Source organism: Chelon labrosus (assembly GCF_963514085.1).
Source record: "Chelon labrosus genome assembly, chromosome: 3".
NCBI classification, from domain to species: Eukaryota; Metazoa; Chordata; class Actinopteri; order Mugiliformes; family Mugilidae; genus Chelon; species Chelon labrosus.
The window spans coordinates 10,329,052-10,349,169 of NC_140339.1; the positions used below are offsets into that span (position 1 = coordinate 10,329,052).

The 20,118-nt window shown below is 42.1% G+C and overlaps 1 protein-coding gene across 2 annotated transcripts in view; it reads left to right on the plus strand.

Annotated features, from left to right (window-relative positions):
- The window catches only part of myo9aa (myosin IXAa), a 108,031-nt gene that overhangs the window by 14,481 nt on the left and 73,432 nt on the right, over window positions 1-20,118 (plus strand). For both annotated transcript variants that reach the window (XM_084541165.1, XM_084541166.1), the window contains exon 2: window positions 9,533-10,501. In XM_084541165.1, the coding sequence (XP_084397291.1) occupies window positions 9,620-10,501 (882 nt within the window). In that variant the 5' untranslated portion in view covers window positions 9,533-9,619. The remainder of the gene's footprint in view (window positions 1-9,532; window positions 10,502-20,118) is intronic.

Consider the following 20,118-nt stretch of genomic DNA (forward strand, 5'->3'; position numbering starts at 1 on the left):
GGCCCATGCACCCACCACTTCCTGGTCGTTAGTAGTTACAAAGACAGACAAACAGAGAGACCCAAGAGCCGTGTGAGAGAGTGACTGAGTGCACAACATGCTTTAATAAGCAAAATGTCTGCAAGGCTGTGTCTTCCTTCTGGGCCTTAACTGACAAGTTAATTCAGAAGAGATACTGTTCACCTCCACTTCCTCAAGTAAACCTAGACTCCTGTCAAACGGTTCAGCAGAGTGATTAAGTAGGGCCAATCTGAAACCCCCACAGGCAACAAATACTTCTTCGTAGAGTATGGCTTTGGTGTGTTTTTAAACCGAGCCATCACATATAACAGATTCATCCATGAATTCATATTCCTAGAGCTAAAAAAACCCCAAAACTTTAGTTTGAACCTTTCAACAGAGTGAAAAGATTTGTAAAATCTTATTAGCTTTGAGCTCGTTGATGCAGCTTTCTTTCTTCAATTAAATAAATATCTGTCTTAATACTAGCAGACTAATAATTCTACTATATTCTGTTCGGTGCTATTTCGTCACCATTGCCCCAATAATCTGATATCCTCTGACAGCTTCGGATCGTATGACCTAATGAAGCTGGTGCAAGCCCACAACGATCACATGAAGGATCTATATCCAGAAGTATTTTGCCGAGCTTCTGTTTGGGCCAGTTCAGATGATGTACTACCCTGAACTGTATAAGGTTGTGTCTCACACAGAGTAAAGAGCTATGAATCTGTTTTTTGGCTTTTCTTTGTCCAGTAGTTGCATGCCACTGTTCACAGTTTATCTTTTGTTATTTAGCCTCCCTGAGTTGGATATAGCTCCTTTAGCGATATCTGTTGTATTGCGGGCTGGTTTGGGGAGTCCGAATATGATGATCAACGGATGAAAAGGTGAAAATATTTGTCCATAAAACTGTGAATTCCTTTCCCATATGTAAGAGAGAACCAGTTTGTAGTGTTTTGCTTTTCAAAGAGTTTAGTTTGAAGAACTTTTAAAAATCAAAGTTTCCCATGTTCTATGAGGAGATGGCAAAAAGAGTGAGCCCTTCTGTCTGGTGTACACCACACAGGAGGTGTCCAGGCTCATTTTTAAGCTGTAGTTACCCATGTAAAACTCAAGAAAGTAAACTCGGGTTTGCCTCAATACGGATCCTTAGGATTTTCTTGAGGCTGCTCTAGTTTTGTTGTCAAATATTGTTTTATGTGCCTCAGTGAGTCTACAGTCATTTTGGTCGCTTACACCGCCAAGCCTAAATGCTTATTTTCTCATATTTTCTGCGTTAGCAAATCTGCTGCTAATGCCATTTCCAAAAAAGTCCAGATTCTGGAGCAGTGATCACAGTCAAGAGCTTCGAGGAATCATTTGCATGTATTAACTGCAATTTTACCGAAACCACAAAACCAAAATGTTAGACGCTGACTACACTGTTTGCATTTTGCTTTCCTTGCTTTCCATTCACCCAAATTAGTGCCAAGCATAGTCATTCACCAGTGAGTTAAATACAGGGGGAAGTTACAGTAGTCTGCGGTGCCATATCCTCATGTTACAGTCAATTTACCGCACGGCCTAGAGAAACTTAACCTCTGTCAACCATTCACTTCGGGACAGCCTCATTTGTATGGCCCCTAAAATGGTTTGTACACTCGCCAAAGGAAACGTATAACAGCACATTGTCATTGTAAGTTGGGTTTACAACTTACAGATGTTGTATAGAAGCTTTATCTTCATCCATTTTCATTCATCCATCCACATATGTTTCAAGCAACCTGCTAACCAGAAATAAAGATATTTAAAATACACAGTGGCAAAAAAGTCTTGGTTACATCAAAAGGTTGACATTAAACTGTCCAATGTATTTATATCCATAGGCTCAGTGATGTAGGATTCCTTGCAAGCTGGTAAACTGCCTACGATTATCTGAACACTAACATGCTAACCAGCTAGTACATGCTAATGGTAGTTAGCTCCCTGAACTCCTTTTTATTTTTTCTGTATTATAACATTTACTGCTCATGGTATTTCTATTTCAGGATTGTACATCAACAATATTTATTTTTAATCAATAAAACGTTTCCATGAATAGGAGATGAAGCTTTTTGAGCTAATGCTAACTCTCAGTCTCCTGTGAGTAACTTCCATTTAGCATGCTAGCAAGCTGGACTTGTTTGGTCGTAAAGTTTCATCACGTTATACTGAAACCTACAAATATTTTGACATTTTTCTTTATAAGTGATTTAAGTTATAAACACAGATGATTAATTATTTCCCAGTAAACTATTCGGTAATAGTGGCGCTGCTGGTGTGTTATCTCATTAGCTTCTAATGTGAGTCCAAACAGTAGCTCTTTGCTCGACAAGGTCAAGGCTCCTCCCTGAGCTACTCTCTTGCCTCCAGGCTGAAGGTGAACTATTTATGTCGGACACCGTGAAGGCAGTGTTGTGTTACACTTCGATACATTTTGGTGCAAGGAATGGTGACCTGTAATTATGTCTTTGTTGAACATGTTGGTGCTCGTTTGGCACGTCCACTGCTGCAACCATCAGCTGACCCCCTCCGTTCCTTTCACACTACAGCCGGGCCTTCTCCGTCTGTTGTCTAAAGTCTAAAGTCATGTCCACTTTCTGTAATTCTTACATTTGCCAGATTTCTAGGTAGGTTTTGACAAGCTCCTTGAGTGAAAATGATGATAATAACAGTCTTTTTAAAGTTGTACATTTAAGCTAACATGTAAGGAGCAGGTACGGCAGTCCTTTAGCTCCTTTTTTACTATTTCATCCCCTCTCTCTATCTAATTGTATTGCATGCATGATTTTTATGTTCCAGTTTCTATTGATAAATCGAAATAGATAAATATCAGGTAAAGTTGACCTAATTAAACATAAATACAGACCAGTGACCCCAAATTAATAGTCATAATGCCTATTGCTATTCAGATTGATTTATTAGATCTGATATTTTTCTAATCGTTACACCTTCAAAGAACCAGGCTCTAATGGCTAATGTAACTGTCTTCCAACTTTTTTTTTATTTTTCAGTACTGACAAAGTAATAAGACAATTCAAATTTAGCTTAGTTTTGTGTGTGGGACCTAGTTTTAACTAGGGACACACACACACACACACATCTTTGCAAAAGAATTCAGTCTGGTAAAAATTAATTATGAAAGAGTATAAAAGCCCAGCCATAATGGTTTGAAAAAAATATTTGGGCCCATGGATATTTTAGGATTTCTTTCGCGATTTAAAGTTTAAAAATAGACTTTTTTTGTTTACTCTGGTAAGTTGTATTCAACCTTTCTGCACTGCTTCCAATCTGAGGTACACGGCTGGTGCATAAATGCTAAAATTTCAGCATTTACACTGTACAGAGTAACAATTCTACTGAAGTTTATGAAAAGAAGTGGACCAGTTCATTGTTGGTGTTAACAGAAGGATTGCAGATCCAAGGCTCTGAACTGATCAAACTGTAGACAGCAGACTAAACACGTCATGCCAGTAATCACAGCCAGATGTCTGATTGGGTGTTGCAGCCCCTCTCAACGTACACATCAAGCGACAGTAGATCAACCAGACTTTTTGCATAATCCTAAAATAATAGCCTAATTTGTCCTCTGGCCTCCAGGCTGCAAACTCTGACTTCAAGTGTCTTATCCTGTGTGGAAATTATTTACTGAACAGAGCTGCAGGCGTATTTTCTTCAGTGTTGTTTTTCCTTTTCAGTAGCCCATCCCTTTTCTATACAGTTGGTTTTATGACTGGTTATACTGTTTGTGTTTTATGGACAATTTCCTCTGCCTGTAACAGTCAGGGGGTTGGGCCTGCTTTTTATTTATTTTTTGCTTTCTTTGAAGGTTGTGGAGCCCTATTAAAAACAGAGAAATTATTTACTGTGTGGTATGTGACCTGCATAACACAGTCTGGCTCTCCTGGTCCTATCTGTGCTGTAATGCAGTGCCATAATTAGCACCTTCATTCGCACCGGTGATACCAGTACACCTTCTAGTGTAAGCACGCCCTTTTAAAGGATGTTTTACATGTATTACACAAATAAAAAAGGTATTTCGAGAACAACAGGATCTGTCAGCAGCAAAGGCTACAGCACCGGCAATTATTGAGATGACTGAGTAATCTACTGATAAATATTTATTTGTATGGTGGTAGAGGAGAGAGACAGGAAAGAGTGCAGACTGGAATTGAACCTGCAGCACTCCGGTATAGCCTCAGATAATGGGGCAGCCAGGTAAGATATTGGGACGCCCCAACTGAAAACTCTTTGCTGCACATAGCCACTTCTTTCTCACCTCATTACTTCCTGTTTCTGTCTACTGCTACCTATCAAAATAAAAGCATAAAAATTAAGACACAGCATTGTGAAATGTTCAAGGATGTTAGGATGCATGACAGAAGGAGATGTTAGCTTCTTTCGTCTTTAGCTTCTGTGTGACTTCTAACAAATCATTTCTATTACTGACCAAAACAATGGTGAGAAACTTGCAGTGTAATCCCGTGTCAGTGCGATTGCAAAAAAAAATAGGAGCTAAATTTGGCTGCCAGATTCACAAATGAACCCTGAAAAAGTTGTAGACTACATGTGAGAGTTCACAGTCCAGCTCCAGCTCACGCACCTCCCTGCAACGCATACAAATTCCCAGTCGCTGAAGGAATAATAAGAGGCACCGCAACATTATGAGGCCTGAATGCACGAGCTTAGCACCGATGACAGTGACACACGCACACACAGACACACACACACACACAAGGCTTTTCAGAAAGATGACTTCACATCGTAGAAAGCTGACCAAACTTGATCATTCACTCTTTTGTAACAATGGCAGCTGCTGAAGGGACTGACTCATATGGTTGAAACTCTCCTTGGTTTCCTGTCAGAGGCATCCTCCAACAAGGAATCTCAATGTACAGATTACTGCAAGAATGCAAACAGTGTAGTTTCCACAACTTGTGCACATATGCGCTCTCATTGGGCACTTTAAATCATTTGAAAATCACTTTTTTCACACAATTAAAAGTTTGTTAAAAATCTGGATCCACCCAAATGTTTTGATCAAACCGTCATTTATAGGTTGTGCCATCCACACCTGCTCAATTAAATCCACTGCGTTCCAAAAGTGAATGAGACATCCGAACATGACAATCAAACAAACAATTGTTTCAGAGATTTTCTCATGCTCAAAGCTAATTCAAGACTTTCGATAAGCTTGAGCGCTGTGAACTCCGATAGCATCTGACCTGAGTTTAACTCTAACAAGACCTCAAAGCAAGAACAGACATTGTGTGTGTTTTACATATTTACAGAGTTTGCTTTGTGTGAATTCCTGCTTTGCTGCTTTTGTGACATCTTAGCTGAGATTGGATCTGCCCAAACTGATTCCAGGTCAGATTACAGGACTGCGTTTCCTGTTCCCTGACCGTCCAGGTGTAGCCAGATCTGCTTCTGTCTCAGTTGAACAGAGACGAGAAGAGGCCGCTGCAGGTTTCCTTCCAGCTGTGTTCCATCTGCTTTGTCACTTCCTTCAGGGTACAGACCTCAGGGTTATCTACATCAAACTGTTTTAAGTCAGGGCGCAGACACACAGGCACGCCGCTCAGGTGGAATGACATCATGCCTCAGACATTTTCTCTTCTTCTTCTTTGCTCACCCTCTTTTGCTCTTTGTGTCTTTTTACCCTCACGTGTTTGTTATTTTGTTTGTTACTGCACAATGTGAGTGATGCCCTGAGTCTGTAGCACAGTTGACTCAGCCTAGTTCTAGTTTCATGCTGCACAAATGAATAGGTAGCTTTACTTGTTATGTAAAGAAAGGTGAAGTGAAATGAATCCTATAAAAACACCTCTCAAATCTGTCTTGTTGTTATAGATAATGCCGTCAATCATCCACCATAGTTGCATTTATAGTCCACCCATGAGATCATCTCCAAAAATCACTACAAGGTTGTGTTCATAAGGAAATTCCATATTTCCATATCCCATATCCTCCCTACCTGACATATTCACAAGCTTGTAACAAGAACTGTGCAATAAGTTCTCTGGGTGACATGTGTTTTTATAAATGTTGGAGGTGGATGATAAAATAAAGTGAAAATTTTGATAACCCCAACAAACTCATCTCTAAAGGCTCTTTTGAGGCACTGCGGGACATAGACGCCGGTGCGAGCCATTTATACTTGTGCCTCGTCAGTCTGGCTTAACCTGTAAAAACGCCACCCAAACGCTAGCCGCTGCCAAAGACGAATCCTACATATATTTGTGTCTCAAAACCTCCTCAGTTAAACTTTCCTCGATGTGTTCCATCTTTAGTGGAGTTGGAGAAGCATCCGGAAATACTAAAGTGTAAATGCGGTACTACCAAGCGGACCAATCACAGCTCTAGCTGTCTGTGTCGCTGCGTCCCGTAGTTACATTTCTGGGGAGGTGCACGTCAGGCTACTGCGTTGTTGGGGTCTGCGAGTGCTGTGCGCTGTCGCCGTAGATACGTCAATTTGACGCAGAAGTCTTAAGCCCATGACTATCCATATCATAACCATGAGCTTTCAAGTTCCATTTGAATGCAGTAACAAACTTGGTTAACCCCAGTTAGACAAAAAGCTCACTGTTGTCACTGCTTTTCCTTGAAAATATTTGAAACAGTAAGACAAAAAAAGTAACATCCATTCATGAATTTCTGCTTTTTTGTTTCTGCTTCCTTTCTTCTTCTGCTTCTTTACAGATTTTTTGACAGCTTTTACAGTATGGGGCGTATTACTGCCCTCAACAATGTGAAATTATTTGCCATGACCACATGTCAGATTTGGCTTGCTTTCCACACCGTTAATGCTGCACTGATGACTTCCTGATTTCCCAAACCACGGGCTGGACCGAGGTCATAAAAACAAAACTTTGACGGCCCTAATATTTATTTAAATTGATTTATTATATTTTGGGATAATAATTTACCAGTGCTGTTTTTTTGCTTGTTTCTCTGTTGTTTATTTCAGTAAATAATCAATGACTGAATGAATTTGAATCTATCAAAAGCAGGACATACACAGAGACGCACTGTGATTGCTAAGGTTTTCCTCTCCATTAGTTGATTGTCCTCATGTGATGGTAAACAGAGAGGCAGCCAGCATGGCCCTGGTGCTGTCCTGCACTGTCACAACCCTAAATCCTCCCTCCCTCCCTATCCTTTAAGCAGCGAGCTGACCATCTGTTCGAAGCGCCAAGCCCTAACTCAGTTCTCAGATCACACACACGCACACACACTCGTACACGCAGGGAAGCCGACATACATTCATCATAGTCACTTACTACATGCCTTGGGACTTCTGCTAGTGTTTGAATTCAGAGGTTAGATTGAATAGTTCGTCTGGTGTTTTTCCGCATTGTCATATGGGTGTGTGTCTGTATTTGGAAAGGTGGGTGGTCTGGTGATCTGAGGTGACACATGGCAGGTTGGATACGGGACGACAGGAAGTAACCCGGCGTGTGTGCAGCACTGTATCTTTTCCCTGCTGGAGCCCTTTGTAGTTGTCTCTGCGCACCAACTATATGTGTCCCTGTTCCATTTCCTGTTTTCTCTCTATTCCTGCAGCTCATGCAGTTGATGTTTGGTGATGAACACAACATTTTTGTCCTCTTTACCTTTGTGTCAGAACATAGCAGATACGGTTTAATTACAGCGATAACTGCTAAGAATAATAAGATGCAGAATATTGCCCAGTGTGGTCACACAAAAATTAATTTCTAAAAAAATATTTTGGCTTTAAAACGGAGGACGGTGTGCTTCCCTGCACGTTGACCATATGCATGTGTAGCTGTGTTACACAACGAGTTAGGCTGCTTTACGCATCAAACTTCTGTATTTCGTATTTTCAATAAAATGCCCCTTACTCAGAGTTTAGCATAGCAACCACTGAATGACTACCAGTTTGATAGATAGATAGATAGATAGATAGATAGATAGACAACTGATTATCATTTGTGTCATTTCTTAAGTAAAAGCATTGAGAATTTGTTATTTTCTTTGGCAATACAGTGAATTTCCTTTGGCTTAGGGAACTTCCACTGAACATATTTCACTAATTTCTTATGTTTTATTGATGAATAGAGCCATTAATTAACTAGAAAAATAATTATAGATTAATCAAGGATAAAAGTAACCGCAGCCTTAATATTTCAGTATATTTTCGAGCTCATTTATTGACACTGAATAAAATCCACCTCTGCGGTGGCACAGATATTAATTTCTGTACAAATGTGCGCTCTTTAGAGACCAGATTTAAAAGCCGCCAAAGCATGTTACAGTTAATAGAGGAATCTTTCTGTACCTGCATGAAAAAAAGCAACAAGTTGAATCCCATTCCTCTCTGCTTTGAAAATCAGTATCTGTAGATGGAGATGAAAGATAAGTGCAACAACAACATAAAGACAAATTACTCGTGGTATGCACTGAACATTTCAGTCTGATGACACACAAGACAGTGATGCTGTCGAAAAGGATGAATGCACCGGCTGCCGAGGTATTGGCTTCATGAGTACTTGACAGATATAAACGCAAAGAAGTTCCTCATCAGTATTTGAGGCAATGAATCATTATGTTCTCAAAGGTTACAGTCAAAGAACTCGAGTGCAGTCCTCTGCTGTGTCTTTTTAAGAGACATCACGTGCATTTGTTATTGGTTTCCAGGCTTTTAATGTGCAGACATCACGCATGCGGTGCACGTGATCCCTAACCCCGACTGTCATTGTTTTAAAAGGTGATGATGGCCAGTAGGAAATGTTCGTCCGCTGCTGAACCCTGTCTGCTGCATGCTCACTTGTGATGCGTAAAAATGTTTGTCAAGTTTTTGTGCTTCAAACAGTTTTTGTCAGCAGCTTCCTCTCCCCTCTCTCTCTTTCTGTGGCTTCTACTCTCCTCATGATGTCCCTCTGCTGCAAATCAAAGAGGAAACTTGTGAATGGCGTGATTGTGTACTGAGCAAAGAGGATAGCAGCTGCTGGTCTTGGGGTCGGCGGGAGCTTATGTGTGTTCTCGGGAGCGTGTATGTGTGTTAATGGTAATCCCGTAGATCCTGGTGACTTACCCGTTTATCCTTTATGAGTTTGCATGACGGGATCCAGCAAAAATAATTTGGCCCTTTGGCAGATTACATAACAGCACATGAGGTCCTTGTGTCATAATCTGACAAGTTTGGTAATCTGGTGGATTGAAATGGCTGCTCTTAGATAATTGAAATGGCTGGAAGAAGTTTCAGGTTTGAGATAGTTGAACTGAGATGAACGTTAATCAGTTGGTCCGTCAAAATTGATCTATTGATGGGACACATAAAGCTGTTTGAAAACATCACCAGGGAATTTTAATAATTTCTCTCTGCTTATTCACATTTTATAGAGTAAATTCAAAAACGAAATGACTTTATTTGATTTAACATCAGTGTTTAATGTTGTACATCATCTATCAAGTCATTTTTAAAAATTTAGAATATTGTATTGTCGGATTGCTGGTTATTAATCCTTCTTTTTGTGATCTTTTTCAGTGGTAATGTCTTGAATTGGAGGCCCCTCCAGCCCAGTAAAGGACGTGCCAGTGCCGGGCCGCTGCTAATGGGAACTCCTGCTCCGCCATGAGCTCTCGTGATGGCGTTGGAGGTGTCAGCGCCATGGGCACCCTGGGCCGGCGGCAGCGCTTCGAGAACTCCGAGTTCACCGTGCGCATCTACCCAGGCGACCTGGCAGAGGGCACGATCTACTGCCCGATCAGCGCCCGCAAGACCACCACGGCCGCTGAAGCCATTGAACGTGTCATTGACCGGCTGCACCTGGACCGCACCAAGTGTTACGTTCTGGCTGAGGTGAAAGAGTTTGGCGGGGAAGAATGGATTCTAAACCCCACCGACTGTCCCGTGCAGAGGATGATGCTCTGGCCCCGCGTGGCACTCGAGCACAGGCCGCTGTACGGCGCCGAGGATTACCGCTTCCTCCTGAGGCAGAAGAACCTGGATGGCTCGATTCACTACGGCAGCCTCCAGATGTGGCTGCAGGTCACGGAGGAGCGCAGGCGCATGGTGGAGCGTGGACTGCTGCCGCAGCCTGAATCTCAGGGTGACCACGCAGATCTGTGCTACCTACCGGAGCTCAATGAGCGCTCGCTGCTGGAGAACCTGCGCTCACGCTTCCGCCAGGAGAAGATCTACACTTACGTGGGAAGCATCCTCATCGTCATTAACCCCTTCAAGTTCCTGCCCATCTACAACCCCAAGTATGTGAAGCTGTATGATAATCATACACTGGGAGATTTGGAGCCGCATATTTACGCCGTGGCAGACGTAGCGTATCACGCCATGCTCCAGAGACAGAAGAATCAGTGCATTGTCATATCTGGAGAGAGCGGCTCTGGGAAGACGCAAAGCACAAACTTCCTCATTCATCATCTGACCGCTCTCAGTCAGAAGGGTTTTGCAAGTGGAGTGGAGCAGATAATCTTGGGGGCAGGGCCGGTGTTGGAGGTAAGAAAAAATCACTTTGAGCATCAGTCAAGTAATCGCATAAATCTGTTGGTTGTTGCTGATAATTGGGTCGTGCACACGAGACTTGGCCTTGATTCTGTTCTAGTTTGTGAAAGTTTCGACTTGAAAATGGACTTCCAGGACATGACTTTGCTTGAGACTTGAAAGAAAAGCATAAGTTTGGATTCTGTAAAAACAAACAAGACCATGAGAAGCAGGTCTTTAGGATGGTGGTTGTAATCGATTTCATCAAAGGATTGCAGTGGCAATTTGCTCCAGACGTCATCACTAATTCCTGATTGTAAACTCGTCTGGAATGACTTGAATTTGCCTCAAAAGACTTCCCAGCTCTTATTAATCGTGCTGCCTGGTGCTCAACGTTTGCTGAGCTTGAGACAACATTTGCAGATTCTCTTCTTTCTCAGCTAAAATCTGTGGACTGATACGTTCAGTGTTTACTTTTTCATGCTGCGTTCAGTTTGCCTGCACCAATGCACTGATAATCACCGATAATCAGCGTGACTTGCTGTGAATGTGAGTTTCTGTGCAGCTTTTAACAGTTACACAACACTGCTTATCCACCACTGTCTGTGGCCGGCTTCGAGTTTTGTCTGCCCCCATACAGAGGTTTATTGCACTTTTAGTCCAGCTGTGTGGGGATTATATCGTGCACAGAGGAGCTCTATCTATCCAGAAGCCTATCAGTTTTTTATTTTATTTTTCTATTTCTGCACAGTGGAAAGATTGTCTCAAGGTATGTAGATGTTGTAGAGGCCCAGTCGAAGCTCTCGAAGGAATCCGGTTGTTTTCATATCACTCAAGAAATTCTGCTCATGTTACTTTTTTTTGTTTTTTTTGTCTCTTTGGAGGCCTGTCACTCTAAAACACACCAGTCCGTAGTCTCTGACAAGTTCACCACTGCACATTGTTCTCTCATTTGTCAACATCAACTGGATTCCTGAAAGTTGCGCAACGCCCTTTACGCACAGTGCTGCCAGTCAGAGGCAAATACAGGTTGTCAAGATTAATTTTAATTAGCTGTATCGCTCCCTGTCACATCACCCGATCGCCAGCTGTTTACACTTGCTTTACTTATAATGAACGGAGTAGTGCTCGTGAAAATCCGCATGTTTCTGGTGATACTTTCTTTCTGGATATTGGTGACCACTTTATAGGCAGTGATGCTTTTAAATATCACCCTCCACAATCTCGTTTTTCCCCCTCAGTTACATATTTTTGAAAAATAAAAGTAGTTATCTTTATATCGGCTTCAAAAGTGGAAGCTTATGAAAGCCAAGTTCAAAGTTAACTAGCAAGAAAAAACACCTCTTGCAACAAGTAGCTCAGCGCTGTTTTATTGCCCTCGTTTCGGAGGAATGCCATTCATTGGCGTGTCTATGAGGTTAATGAGTAAGCATACCGAGTTAATCCTCAACACGGTAACACGAGTGAGTAGCTTTGAGTGCAGAGGAGCAGCCCTTAATTGTTTGCACAGTAAGATTGCATATCTGCCCGCCGGTGACTGATGCCAAGAACGGCGCTGCTGTTCTACTGTACAGAGATAGAGCAGAGGAGGAGAAGGAGGAGTTGAGCAGTGGCAGGCAACATTACTTCATAGGAATAATTCATCTTCATTGCTTAAGCGCTTTTCATGCAGGAAAGCAGACGCGCAGCAGGATAAATTATGATAATGTGGATTTTTCTTTTACGCCGGGATTGTCCGTAAAGCATATTTACCTCTGCTGGAGTTAATGTTCTATTAATGTTATATAACGAGCTTGAAATTACATTAGAGCAGCTGAGTTGCATTGTGGGTAATACAGGTAGTCACAGTCACTAGAGATATCTTGAGGATTTTTTTTTACTTTTTGTGTTGTGCACGTTTGAACTTGTCAAATGTTTTTGTACATATTGTTTGTGTCAGACTTTATTTTTTAAATTTTTGCTCTTTTCATTTTACAACAGCCATTTAGTCTGAAATAATATCCTGTCAGTTATTCAGTACCACATTACGTCAGTGGGCCCCAAATTAACAATATTTATGGTCAAAATTGAAGTAGAAGAAACACAGCAGACGAGCACAGACACGTGGAAACTCATAAAATAACAACTGAAAGAAATGTGTTGGGAAAGTTCCAATGGGGTTTATGTTGATAACACACCAGCTGAGAAAGCTAATATAAAGCTCCTTCTATATATAAAGCGACTTGCTTTACTTTGTTGCTGTTGGTTGCTTGGACATTAAAGGCTGTTGGAGCTTAGTTAACCCTGTGAAACGAGCAGAACATACAAATGTTGCTAGTGCATGGGTAAGATAATAAGATAATCCTTTGATTTATCCCATAGTGGGGAAATTTGCCATGTTAGAGCAGCGTATGTCTGTGTTGGGAACCAAAGTTGTGGACTCTGTGTTTTGGGTAGCTCTGTGTAGTCGTCAGGTCAAGGGAATCCGTTGCTCCCATGGGCGTTTGCTTCAATCGCATCGCACGTTGCTTGTTGAATATGTTGAGTTACATTTAAAGTGTTTAGAACAGAATAACATGAGGTAAAGCTGACCATTTTATGCAAACACATGACACTTGCTAAACTTTTTTTTCAAGGAAGTCAGTGTTTGTATCTGAGTACCACCCAGTAAGAACACTGCCGTCTTTAGTGGCAGCGGGTCAGCTTCTTTCTCACTTCAGTATTGGTGTATGTCACTACGTTTTTTTTTGCAACCCTGTCCGGTATCGATTTTTTAATATTCTCCTGATCTGATCTTAAATAATCAAAATGTCCTCCTCTGGAGATTTATTAAAGGGCAACTACTGTTTTTTACAAGCAACACCATAGAAAAGCAAATAAACGCAGGTGTACATTTTCCACTGTCGCTCAGTAGATGGACGAACCCGCTCCATGTCCTAAAATCCCTGATGAGAGAGAGTTTTTTTTTTTTTTTTAAGGCCAGGATATCACTTACAAAGGGGTTTATGACTGGAAACCAGCCAACAGCTGCAGTTATGTGTTGAGATCCTGACAACCCATTTAGCTCAAATGTTTCAGCTAATAAAGCTCAGAAGGGGTCGATGACAACATACACCGTGCGCTAGTTAGATAAACACAGACAGTTGCAGTGTTTGGGATGAACCTGGCCATGACTCTAAATGAAGGCAAGTGGAGGTGTGACAGGATTTAATATAGGGTTAGAGTTCAGAGAGGAACACACAGATTTTTGTTCATTGGTGTAGCTTCCACAGCTTTGGACTCCAGTTGACCCTACAGATGAAAGATGAATATGCGCATACATGAAATATGACAAACACTTCACCTTGTGTTTGTTTAGTGCTTATCTGCTGTCATTCCTGACGTTATTTACCTTCTTGTGGCAGATATGACTGAATCGACTGTAAGCCTTGAATTCCTGTAACTACGTCGTGACACTGGAATTTACATTTTAAAATAGTTTGTCTGTCTCCATGGTGGTGCTGTTTACGGTATGCAGGACTTTTGGATTAGCGAACTTACGCCATTACCTCCACTTGTCACAGTAAATGTCACGATTACACTTTAAAGGAAGTAGCTGCTCAAACCTGCACACGGACTGGGAAGACGGATGTTTGCTGCGTAGCAGTGGATGACAGACAGGAAAGCTCTGAGTGCATCATTACTGTTAGTGTCCATTTGCTGTGTGCTTGATCTCTGCTCTGTTTGACAGTGCTCAACAGTAATGATAGGTTGCTGCAGAAAATGACGAGATCATCAAGCACTAGTTCCTCTCTTTTGAGCTCTTAGGTCCAAACATCCTTTTTTTTAATTAAAGATAAAAAAAAAATGGATAGCTGGAAGACAACTCCTTGGTTTTTATTATTTGTTTTTTATTTACTTGCTGTTTTCTTGTACTGGCTGGTCATCATGTAGTGTCCCACCACCAACCAGGGCGTTGAATTCCCACGTCAGCCTGTGGAGTCTCTTGGTTTTCAGCTCGCTACGTAACATTTAAGAATGACTATAGGAATGGTTGAGGCATGAATGGCCTAAGTTGGTGTGAAAATGTGAGATGTGCTTAAATTACTACAGCACAGGGTGTCCTAGCTGCCTGAGGTTTAAGATGCATACCACCTAACCACAGTGTTCCCAGATCTATTCCGGTCCAGCACTGTTATCATATCATTTGCCTTCATCCACATGTTTACTGCCTATCTGCAGTAGCTCCTGCTAAAAATAGGAGAACAACATTGCAGGCAATCTGCAGTCGATTAATTTACTAATAACTTTTAATGCTTTTTTAATGTCCTAAATGAAGACTAAGGTTGATTCATGATACCGACAGAAGGCACTGATGCTATTTTAGGAAGGTTGCATGAAGACAAAAGCTTCTCACAGGAAGCATTGTCCTTTTGTTTTACATGCGAGCGAAGAGAAATGTTGATATGAGCTCAGCTGTCTTCTTTTCTCCCCCCGGGTCAAGAGAGAGAGGATGGGGTTACCTCAAGCAGCTCTTTCTCACAATGCATCATGAGGATCCACTTTCCAAGATCAGGGAGTTGTCACAGGGTGTTAGTGCAGGAGCATGGCTAATGGTGTGTGTTAGCCGAGTGTTTTGGGGGCACATCAAGCCGCCTCTAAGGTACCGTTGCTGTTTTTGCCAAACCTCGTTGGCCCAGCGAGTGCCAGAGCTCCCGTTGCGCTCCTCCGTCTTCCCGGCCAACAGAAACACACCCAGTGTGAGTCATCCCAGGTCATTAGTTTCACCGCTCAGCATCTCCTGCGCTGCTACCTCAGTACGCTCCTGCGCTCGCACAGAAATTCACACTCACACTTTTACATTTCTCCCCAAGAATCCCCATTAATACTCAGTAGATGAGTGTATGTCGCAGGTATTGCCGCAACTGGGTGGGGTCAAGTGAGATTTATTGTCTCTGAAAGTGTTGTTTTCCTCAAATGGGATGGAAAAAGACATAATGAGAAAGGCAGGGAAGGATTAAGCTTCATTCATGTACTGTGTCCCACAGTGTTGAGAGTGCTGTGTGCTTTATTAATGTTGCACGTGCGTAATAGTGGCCTTTGTGAATGCTTGCATAGTGGGCTTGGCCTATAGGCTGCATTCTTGGGTTGAGTAACATGCAAGGTGCAATGAGGTTGGGCCGATGCCCGGTGTGCCATTGTGTCTTCTGTAAGTCAATCTAATCTCTCTCGGGTTTACTTTTCATATTTAAAGACAAACAGGCCTCCGCTGCTGCACTTAGAAGTACAAATAGAAACTTGAGGAGCCGTGTAAAAGATAAATCCAGCATAGCACAGCACAGCAAAGCAGGAACTTTTCTCATTGTCACTGTATATCAGTGAAATTCCCCTAATCCAAGCGGGTTTCAGGCCTGATGGGGCTTTCAGGCTTGTAGCTCCTGTCGCGTTTTCTCCCTCAAACGTAGACTTGCGCAGTTTCACAAGATTTGTTGTGCGTTTCTTTCTGAGACAACACCAAGAAGCAGGAAATGACCCATATTTGAAAAGTGGATCTGGGGATTTTATGAATTAATATGGGATATAGTTGGAAACCCAGTCCTGGTCTCGACCAGATGGGCAAGTCTGGACTCACCTCTTTTAACCCATGCAACCCTAGCATCCCCGGTACTGGAACAAGCTGCACATACAGATGCACATACCTCTCTGCTTCCCTCTGTAAGCATCAGTCTTCTTGGTACAGTTAGCGCTGCAGTGTTGCATGTTATTTACTCTCATCCAGTCACACATAGTCAGATTGTTACGCCTCAGAGGTGTTACCTTTATTATGAGCCAAAAATGTTCAAATAAACCCTGTAGCAGCTCAGTTATTCTCTTTTGATATCTGGGGGATGTCATTTTCAAGAAAACAACTTAGACGCCATTAGAAACCCCTAATACTGCTCTATTACAGGTCACTAATTGGAGAACTACTGAGGAAAATACTGTCCTTATCTTAACATATTGGGTGAATACTGAGAAAGGGATTGTTAAATAACTGGATTTGTAGTTTTTTGTTGTTATTATTGTCTTCACTGACTGTTCTTAGTTTCCTCTGTTGTCTCAAGAAACTCTTTTCTCCTTCCACCGTGATCACATTCCTGAGCTCAACGACGTATTTGTTTGTAGAGAAAATAGCCAGAGACCTTCTCGGGAAGGACTCACACCATCGACATGCTGACATTCTGCCCACACCTGCCTCCGAACCCGGCCGTCGTTTGATGTTTTCTGACTAATATGCGGCGGCTGGTAATAAAAAATAGATAACGTGGTAGTATATTACCTGAACTGCTTGATGAGTTGTGCTCCTTATCTCGTCCAGATGATGATGCCCTTCCTCTGCACTCTGGTGCCCTGATCCTGTCTCTTCCAGTACACAATCTGGAGGAATAACAGCAGCTGAAGTTTGTCAAAAGGTTATTAAATGTAGTAAAACAAAAGCATGGGAGCGCTGTGTCTGATGCTCCCGACCCAGCTCCAAAACCACAACTTAAAAACCAGCAAACTTTAACTGCCTCATTTTCAAGTCTCCACCAGTTAATATTATCATTATTACTTCAGTTAATCAGTTTTCTTTAGGATTTATTAAATGATTGATTTCTTGGTCTCCAAAACATCTGGAAACTGAAAAATATATTTAACCATTTCCTGCAGCCCAAGAGGATGTTGTGTAATATCTATTATATCTTATTCTTATTCTTATTCTTATTAAACCATTTAACAGTTACTTGGTTCACGGTTCTAGTTTTCACACATAAAGTCAGTTTCTTCTGTAATGCAGCAGAAAACATTGCATTGCAACGAAACATGCAGCAGAGTTTAACATATCATAACCCAGATTCAGAGACGGCAGACTTTGTAGCTGCAGTGTTACAGCGGGCATTGTGCTCAGTGGAAAGAAGAATGCCATCAGCTCCAGCTGTTACCTTTCACTTTGTGTTTATCTCGCTGCGTTGGTGCCAAGCTCTTATTTTTCCTTGAAACTGTATACATGACTGGTACTAGCGGTTGGGCGAGAGGAGTACATACTGTTCCTGCTTTGTCAACCCATCTGCACAAAGAGATACAACTTCTCGCTCTGGCTGTAGACGCACGAGGTCGGAGACCGCCCGAATCTCATTCTCTGCTCTCGCTCGGCGGTGATTTATTTGATTTCTTAGATTTGCGTTCTTTGTGTTGGCTCGAAATGAAGCAGAAGTCGAGATAATGATGACTTTACTTTAACCGGCACCCATCATCCATCATCATCATGAAGTTATTCTAACTTGGATATTATATTAGAAGTGATCATTTTTGTGTTTTTTTTATTTTTTTTTTTTTTGACATATCCGTCATTTAGTTGAGCAAAATGCCACCTAGTCACTCGTCAGCAACAGATGTCAGCAGCAGCCCGACAATGTGCCTGTGTGTCCCCTCACAGCCTCTTTATTTATGCTGTGGTGTGCCAGAGTTTGCAGGTGCTTTGTCAGCATCACACACACACACACACACACACCCACACACACACACACACTCCACAGTCAGCACCTGCAGTCAGACTCAACCAGCTGCCCCACTGCCCTCACTACACCTGCAGTGTGTCACATAGAAATAAGATGGACAGACAAGTCTTTATTCTTTATGACGTTAAACCCATGGTGCCAAATAGAATAACAGAGGCCCAGCTCTCTTTTGAGTTTTTTTTTGAGTCTTTATAAATTGCACATCTGTGCTTTTATTACTGGCTTCAAATGCTTGTGTAAATGTTGTGCTTTCTAATTAGAATACCTAGTTATTTAATTTGTTTGGCGACTGGTTGAACCCATTAAGGGCTTTTATGTTATTTTTAAGCAAAATTTCCAAGCTTTCCTCTGTGTGCTGCATATTTCTTTTGTTATAGTTTGGATGAAACAGATCTTCAGGAAATAACTTGAGGATGAAATGATGAAGAGCACTGGTTAAAAAAAAAAGAAAGAAAATTGAATTAAAATCTCTGTTTTGTGTCTCTTGATGATAAAAATGCAGAGATGCGGTCCTCCCTTTGGTTGTTACTTAGTCCGTCTTCAGCCGGCTAGATTCTGTTTTATTCACGTCATCCCTCCCTTGAAACTCTTACCCTGATTTTGTGAAGGAGCGGATATTCAGGATTTGTTTTTAAAGCCCTCGGTGAACTCTCAGTCATGTCCTCCTCCCTCACCCTCTCCTCTCCTCTCCCCTTGTAGGAGTAAAAGTAATGGAAATAAAACCTTCTTTTGATGCGATATCACATTCAAACGCAGTAAACGATCGGAAGGGTCTATTAGATTTCTTTTTAATCATGTTAAATTGCTTTCCCCTAAAGGTAATTGCGGTATCAGATTCTGAGATGTCAGCTGTTGCGATCTGACACCGCCTCCCTCGGAACGCACAGTCCATTTTCCATCTCCATCGGTTAAGTCTGTTACATAAATCCCGAAAGCGCATGCACCCTGTGCTCCTCGCTCGGGTTACATAAATCCTCACAGGTGACCTCTCATGTGGTGCGTTTGGTTTGCGGTCATCTTGCGCTTCCCACGTGTCCAGATGTGCGGCGGTGAAGTTTAGTGTGAAGAGTGCACACATCTGGATTGAAGCAGAAGACATGAGGGATGTCACCCAGGAGCGGGTCGCTCACGGAAAAATCCCACCAGCCGGACACATGTTGCCGCTCTTGTATATTTTCTGGTTGTTTGCCTCTAATTTGTTGAGGACAGTTCCTTTTTTTTCTTTTTTTTTCTTTGAGTCTCCTCTGAGGCAAAAAAGATTTGTCAAGAAAGTTTTAGCAAAGATAAGATTTGGCTTTTGTATCCGTGATAAGTTATCATTCAAGGAAATGCTGAGCAATTATGGAGCACCACTATCATCTCACTTATTCTCTGCTCCTCTCTGGCTGCAGTGGCCCGTCCCAGTCAGAAGATAAGTGCTAAGAATAAATTGTTGTGCTCTGGGAAGGTTGCCTGTGGTAAACTAAATAACTCATTAACTGTCTAAAACAATGGCTCTGAAGAGGCGTTGTGGTGTGTGAAGCCATGCTCCCCCTAAGCTTATAGCAGCAGCTGTCTTTAAGACGTGACTCTTGGTCGTTTTCCGGTCTCGGGACGTTGGTTAGTGTTTCTATGCCTTGTTGTTTTGGTGTGTCCTCCACCGTCACAACCACTGTCGGCGGCTTATCAGCTGATTCAGCACGGTGAATCATGAGTTGGTGGAACGAGTCGATAAGAAAGATCACTCTGATTGGCTTTTCGGCTTAGAGAACCAGTGCAAGAGAAGGAAAAACAGAAGTGACTAAAGTTAACACGAAGACTAAGCTCAAAGGGCACCAAAGGGGGTTTTCTCGTTTTAAAACTTTTACAGCATCTGAGTCATATTTTCACAGCGGCATGATTCAGGAGAGGCCGAATCTGTAGCTACTTTTAGCGTCTTAGCCTCCTAGCTCCTCTGGTTTCTTGGTTGAGTTATCACCTTTCATGCAGAACGTACGTGCCCTCTGGCTGTAGTGTCTGCGTTGCGTTCAAGTGCAACGTGAGAAGACGTCGGCCTTTGTTTCTAGTAGTCCTCCGACGTCGGTTTGTTAGTCTTATCAGGACCACGACTGAAACAGATTGCTTTCTAGTTATTCATACAGGTATTGTACTGTCATC